Below are 6,817 nucleotides of genomic sequence, written 5' to 3'. Positions count from 1 at the left end.
GGTTCATAGGTTCATTGAGAGATTCAGGAGCCTTGAAGATCACAGATCGAGAGAGTCAATCAAACTCACAGATTGAGAGAGTCAATCATTTTCTATCCTTCACCAATTCCATTATCGATCATCATCTTCTATCCATCAAACCATTTCATTTCTTTATCTGTTTAGCTCCTGTTCTTATTTTAATTATTCATAAACTCATTGTTCTTCATTGTTTCCAGGTTAGATTGGATTAAAAGGAACAGCAAGTCGGCCATCTTCACCATCTTTCCATCTGGTCTTCTTCCTTACCGATAAGATCGACCCATCGCCCATCCATCTCATCGACCCAGCTTCCCAGCCAGCAACAATAATGCCAAAGAGAGCAACCGGGTAACGAGCGGGTAGACATATAGCGACCATAGGGTGGACAATGCCAAAGAGAGCTAGAAGACTACAGGCAGATACGTCTTAGAGATCTATGTTGTTGGTTGCATGTTATGTGATATAGTTTATAATTGTGCTTGTTTGTTTGTCCTGAAACAAAAGAATCTTATTACCAAGGGCAGAGGTAGTTAATGAAAAGTTAAGTCAGTTGATCCCACTATTTTAAAATTTTATTTTTACTTAAGAAAATTTATATTAGTTCCTTTAAAAATAAAATTCGACCCCATAAAAAAATTCTAACCCAATACAAAAAGTTTTTGGCTTCACCACAGCTCATTACACTCCTTACGGGTACGTATGAGAAGGTGAATGAGTATGAGTAAGGTGGTGTTACACATTTTAGATTTCATTTCTAAAATCTTTTGTTAAAATATTTAAAACCATTTTGTTTTAGTCGGTTTCATTTGAAGTTAAGTTGTTTTGTAAGACTATATGTTTGGAATAAAAATATTGAACTGAAAGGAAGTATCGTTAAAGTTGAAAATAAGATCTTCGTAGTCGGCTATTACAGTTTGTCAGTTTTTTTTTTGGCTCAAAAACAACATATTTATTTCACCAATTCTTGTTACAAAGCTTATGACCTCACAAGATTTCTACCACAAGTACAATGAAGTAGTCTAGTTACACCCTGGTTCACTATTTGGAACCAACACAACCTAAAATCCTTCACTTATTTTTCAACCACAGTGGGATGAAATCACTCCACGGCCCGAGGAAAACCATCCCTTCAAGCACCCAAAAGTCGATCTCATGGTACAAACAATGCTTACTAACACAAGCAAAAACTAAAAACTAAAAACTACACCCGAATCAATTAACTAACTATCTAAATGACCCTAATGCTTGGCTTCAACGTACATAGCCACTTAGTTTCTCCACCATAGGTGCACTATCGAGGGAGCCTTGTCCTGCTGGTCTTCAGTCACGGTGACCCTCAGCCTAAAGCGGACACAAGATCCGAATGAAAGTCGGGATTAAGCTTCAAAATAACGCAGATCGATTTACTTAATTCGAGCTTACAGATAAGCGGTGTTCATTCATCGGTTGAAGCTTTCTGCACTGGGGAATAGGGCCACCTCCACGAACCTCCGCTAGAATATTCTCCTTTTTTGCACTTTGTCTGCGTGAGTCGTGGTTCAAGTGATCTCCGAGAACCAATACTTATCCTGGTGATCATACTCTGTCCACTCGCCGTCAAATCCCTTCTTCGTTTATCTCACTGTCGTGAGGGATCGTAGATCCACGGTGGAGGTGTCTCTCGAAGCCATGCGCCGTCGCAGAGCCGGAATCACGAGAGATCTGGTTACTCCGCTAGCCCTAAAAGCCGACTCCCTACCTCACCACCGTCTCTTTGGACTCGCCGCTACTCCAGATCTTACCGGATCTCACCACCCTCTGTCTCAAAAACAAAAATTCATGTGGGGTTCCCAAACCAGAGCATCGAGCATCTCAACCAAGATCAAGCCGGGAGGAAGGGAGCGAAAGAAAAAGAGGGTGAAGGGAATAGGAGACGGTCTCCGGCACCAGAATAAACCGGGCCGGATTTAGGGTTTCGTCGCTAGAGAGATGCGGCTGCTTCTTTTTTTTTAGAGAGATATCACTTACTAGTGTGTTGGTGTGTGATTTCCGCAGTTTGTCAGTTATTAAACCATGTTTGCCATAATCTAGATCATATTGATGATTCTTTGTAATTACAGAATTTTATGTGGGTCCTAATAATTATTATGGGTCCTAATAATTATTATCTTTAACTAGGTTAAGATCTGCGCTTTGCGCGGAATGAACATTATATATAAATTATTTTTAAATATTATGTATTCTTTTACGTATTATATAATAATAAAAATATAATAAATATTAAAAATTCAGTAACAATTACATATATTATCAAATTGATGCGAACACATAAATAAATTTTATTAATCAAAACAAACACCTTTATTTTATATGGTCTATAATTGAATTTAAATGAAGTTAACATAAATATATAGTATATTCTAATATTGATATTTATTAAATGTTTTTTTTCTACACATCTTTTTTTGATCATTTGTATCTTTTTATAACAAAAACTTTGAATAAATGATAACAAAAAATTTCATTGTGTGATGTTTAATAGTTTTTGTAATATATAATTAAAAAATAAATCAATGCAAAGTTTAAAAGTTAACTATTAAGTTGTCAATATTCATTCAGAGCTTTTATAAAAAATTTGTTCAAAAAAATTTCAAAATTAAAATATTTATGTATTATATGGTGTATATATAGTTAATTTAAACGATATTAATATATATATATATATATTTAATCTTAATATTTCTTAAATTACTCTTCATATTTATATGATTTTGTAATCATTTGTATCTTGTTATAACAAAAAATTTAAATCATGGTTCACGAAAATTTTAATGTGAGACTTTTAACAGTTTTAGTAATTTATAGTCATTTTTAAAAATTCAAAATATAACATATACGGAAAATCTAAATTTATAATATGTGGTTGTTTAATTTATTTTAATAAATAAAAATTGAAAAAAAAATGATAGAAGACACACTAATTTTATCAAATATTAATTATTCAAAATCTTTAATTGTTATATATACTTTAACCACATTAGACAATTCCGTAATTTTTATTTATGGAAAGAACGAAGAACATTAATAATTAATTTATGGTTAATTTAATAAAAAAACTTATTATATATTTAGATGGACTAACCTATATCTCTAAAGATTCTAAGAATCATTGTGCTGATGACACATGAATACCTCAAATGTTTTAATGTTTTTCTCTTAATTTAATATATAGAAGATTGTTTATTAGATAAGAAACATAAAAAGTGTTCGTGCATTAAAAACAATCCAAGTGATGTTAGATAGACTGTCACTGGTTGCTCAAAGTTAAAAAGATAGACTGTCACTGTGCAGCTCAGCACTTCTCTTTAAAACCTAAACCCCCAAAAATCTAAATTAAAACCCTTTCACTTGTGTTTCGTTTGTGATGAAGTAAAAACTCCTTTGCCTTTTGTGTTTCGTTTTCAAACCTTTCGTTCTGATTGTGTTTGGTTTCAGACTGTTATTATCCAGATCAGAGCTCAGGCGATGGAGAAACTAAGGCAGAAGCCAAGGATAGACATGGAGACCCTAAATTATCAATCCACCAAGGAACGCAAAATCGTAGAGCAAGAGGGTATGGAGTTTTGTTCGGTCGGAAGCAGTAGTTTTTCAGAGTGTTGTCCGAGTGATTTGAGTATAGAAGGATATATCACGGCGAAAGTTTTCAAGGTATTCGAGCTTGAAAGGTATAGAGCTGGAGAATCAATGACAAATGTATTATTTGAATGAAATTAAGAAATGGTCAGTGTTTCAATAGCTGTGTGATTGCCAACGATGGCCATTTGGTTTAGGAAGAAAAGCTGCATTGCTTCCACCGCCTCCTAAGTCTCCTGCAGAGTCTTGGTCATGGAGAAAACCAAATAGAATTGCTCCAATTCTTTTATTTGAAAAATGTTGAATCACAAGCAGTAAAGAAACTCTAATGTAATAAAACAGAACACAAAAGCTTGTTTGAAATTTTTCGGGGCAGCGACAATGAACAAAAACTCACCTTATATGTCTTTGGTCAGTTATTGACCTTATTATGTGTTGAATATACAATAACGCAAATAACAAACATTATTTAAGATCTTCTCTGTCCGTTTTAAGCCCTTTGCTCCACGTAAGACCCCGAGAGTCCTGATGTTCCAAGAACCGTAACCTACCAAAGAAAATCAAACCAAAATTCATGAATTTGGATAGCATGGATGATGCATGAAGGTCGACAAAAAGATCAGATATACAACTTGTCGTTAATTATGCAACCCACACTTGAATCAGGCTGTTCTAACTAATATATGTTGGCGAAGAAGATGTGCATTTACCTTTCCCCATTCTGAACCAAGTCCGCTGCATCTCATCTTCAAGTGGATCATCTTTGTCCCCAACTCCGTCTCAACCTTCTTCTTCAAGTAAACTTCTTCAGGTCCAAACGCATCTAGGTAGGTAGCATACCTATGATAAGCAAGACGCAGCGCTTTGGTTATATCTTCTGGTAAGCTCTTTACATCCTGAAACAAAATAAGAACACATCAAACATGTCAAACCCAAAAAAAGAATGTGGTTGGTTAGTGAGTCAACAACAACAACAAACAAACAAACCTCTCCACTCATCCCAATGCTATCGTCGATTTCCATCTTTAGGGAATTGAGAATCCCACCAAATTCTTCAACAGCTTCAGCTGCTCTGAACACATTCGTCAAGGCCTCTTGCCCTGCCTTGTCATCTGTGTTTTTCGAGACTGCCTTTTTCGCCTCGTTAACAACAGCAGAAGGAAGCGCTGACCAGTCTGCAGCCATCAAACCTTTGAAAGCATTAAGAACATCACTGTCTTTGAGTTCAGGCATGTGAGACACATCTTCGCTAAAGTTGCGCACACTTCCTATGCCAATTGCCCGAGGATACCGACAATCTGCAGCTTCACCATCAAACACGTCAAATAAAAAAAGTGCACGCACGAGCAGCATCTCTGCTGACCATTTTTTCATTAGCAAGCACGTTATATACAAAGCGAAATGAAAGAGCTATGGTTTTCAAAGGTAAACTTTAAAACAAACTCTCGTCATTGCAAACCATTTTTCACTATGAAACAATCACAAAGACCTCAAAGTCTTTGCAACAAAGGATATAGCTTTCAAAAGTAATTTTAAAACGAAGTCTTTGCAGATCATTTTTGCCATCAAACATGTCAATCTCGAAGTGGATGAACGAGTAGACCTAAATGTCTTGGCAACAAAGGAGCTATAGCTCTCAAAGGTAAATAGTACAACAATGAATCTGGAAGTCGTGATCCTTAATATCTAGAAAACGAATTCGAGAGATTACAAAGCGCACAACCTAAACGTCTTCGCAACGAAAGAGCTATATCTCCCAAAGGTAACGGTAAAACAAGTCGTGATCCTTTTAAAGATCAACACAGTAAGCTTAAGATTCCACCAACACTAATTAGTATTCAGTAAGTAGACGATCTTTCCCACCGGAACATATAGAAACAAAGAGGCGACGATTATAGTTGATTACCGTAAGGAGTTCGATTTGAAGGAAATGAAGAAACCGCGAAGAATCCTCCCGTGAGGAGGGAACGATTGCGCAATAGCTGATTTGGAGGGGCGGATCTCAATGATCGGAGCGTAGCGACGGAGGCCGCCGCAGCGGTACGGCAGAGGGATCGCACAAGTAGCATCGTAGATTTTTTGTTGTTGTCAATCTGAATGCGAAAGCTCTCTCGACCTGCGGTGTTCCGATGATGGTGACAACGTTCTGGACTGTATCGATTGTTTGGGCCATGAAACTCAGAGGGTCCGGCCCATTAAAGCCCATTGATGATATTTTCTTGAAGCTCTTGATGATATTTCTGTACTGAAAAATCTACGACCATAAAAATGTTCGTAAATAAACACTTAAATACCGTTATGCATAGGGTTAACTATTTTAGATTTGAATGGTTTGGTTTTGGGAGTGTGGTTTATAAATTAAAAAATTCCTAAATAAATACTAAATATCTGTCCCTCTCAGCCGCAACATAATTCTTGAATAGCCCTGTTTGTTAAACGAACGCTGCGTCAGCGGCTAGAGATCAAAATTCAGAATGAAAGAAGAGTATCCAAAGGGAAAAAGAGAAGAACAGGGGAAGAAATATCTTGTTTTCAGTCGCAGAGAGGTGCCAAAAATGAGGAATAATGGTCGCTACTTTTTTGGCGTTAGCGGCAACACCGGAAAGCTTCTTTTATTCTGACGCCGCGTCTCTGTTCAGAGGCAACACCGGAAAACTTATGAACAAATCTATGACGCCGCGTCTCTGTTCAGCGTTCGTTAAACGAACAAGGCTAATGTAACAATAAACCTTTGGTCTTTTCCAAGAAAAGAACAATAAACCTTTGGTTTTTCCAAAAAAAGAACAATAAGCTTTCGGAAGAATTGCCATGTTAGACTACAGAATCTCATCACTGAGGATGCTACTTTTGATAGATATTACAGCTTTGTAATCTGATTTGTACTCTCTCTACTCTTTTTGAAAAAACTAATTGTGACACCCTGCTTTTGTTTCTGAGACCTAAAACAGATGATACACTTTTTAAGAGCATTTGCGAGGAAAATAATTGGAGCATTCACATGAGGAAAATAATTGGAGCAATCACATGAGAGTGAGTAAGACAAATTCATATTGACATAAGAGTGAGTTAGATGAACCGGTATTCATAGCCAATTGCCATGCTAATTTCTGAAAATGCACTCAAATTCTTAATATCGACCTGTGAATCAACAACAACTCGAATAATCAACCATATACGATAGAAT

At 36.3% G+C, this 6,817-nt stretch overlaps 1 protein-coding gene across 2 annotated transcripts; it reads right to left on the bottom strand.

Annotated features, from left to right (window-relative positions):
* Positions 1 to 3,938: 3,938 nt before the first annotated feature.
* Positions 3,939 to 5,768, bottom strand: LOC106309508 (succinate dehydrogenase subunit 5, mitochondrial-like). Of its 2 annotated transcripts, none has more exons than XM_013746549.1 (4): positions 5,540 to 5,768; positions 4,621 to 4,931; positions 4,344 to 4,529; positions 3,939 to 4,180 (listed from the first exon to the last, which is right to left on the bottom strand). In XM_013746549.1, the coding sequence occupies exons 1-4, from the start codon at positions 5,700 to 5,702 to the stop codon at positions 4,124 to 4,126; spliced, it is 717 nt and encodes a 238-aa protein (XP_013602003.1). In that variant the 5' UTR covers positions 5,703 to 5,768; the 3' UTR covers positions 3,939 to 4,123. The 2 variants fall into 2 exon arrangements, with proteins under 2 accessions (XP_013602003.1, XP_013602002.1); XM_013746548.1 differs by having other exon boundaries at positions 4,621 to 4,937; positions 5,540 to 5,764.
* Positions 5,769 to 6,817: the final 1,049 nt, after the last annotated feature.

The sequence above is a fragment of the Brassica oleracea genome, chromosome C8 (genome assembly GCF_000695525.1).
Source record: "Brassica oleracea var. oleracea cultivar TO1000 chromosome C8, BOL, whole genome shotgun sequence".
Classification (NCBI taxonomy): domain Eukaryota; kingdom Viridiplantae; phylum Streptophyta; class Magnoliopsida; order Brassicales; family Brassicaceae; genus Brassica; species Brassica oleracea.
This window is presented reverse-complemented; position numbering and strand designations above follow the sequence as displayed.

Bases quoted from the DNA above. Each gene is read 5' to 3' on its own strand.
- LOC106309508 (XM_013746548.1), bottom strand. From the start codon at position 5,702: ATGCTACTTGTGCGATCCCTCTGCCGTACCGCTGCGGCGGCCTCCGTC. The intron at 4,938-5,539 runs GTAATCAACTAT...TTGATGGTGAAG, and splicing joins TTCAAATCGAACTCCTTACG to CTGCAGATTGTCGGTATCCT. The intron at 4,181-4,343 runs GTAAATGCACAT...TTTCTTTGGTAG, and splicing joins TTGGTTCAGAATGGGGAAAG to GTTACGGTTCTTGGAACATC.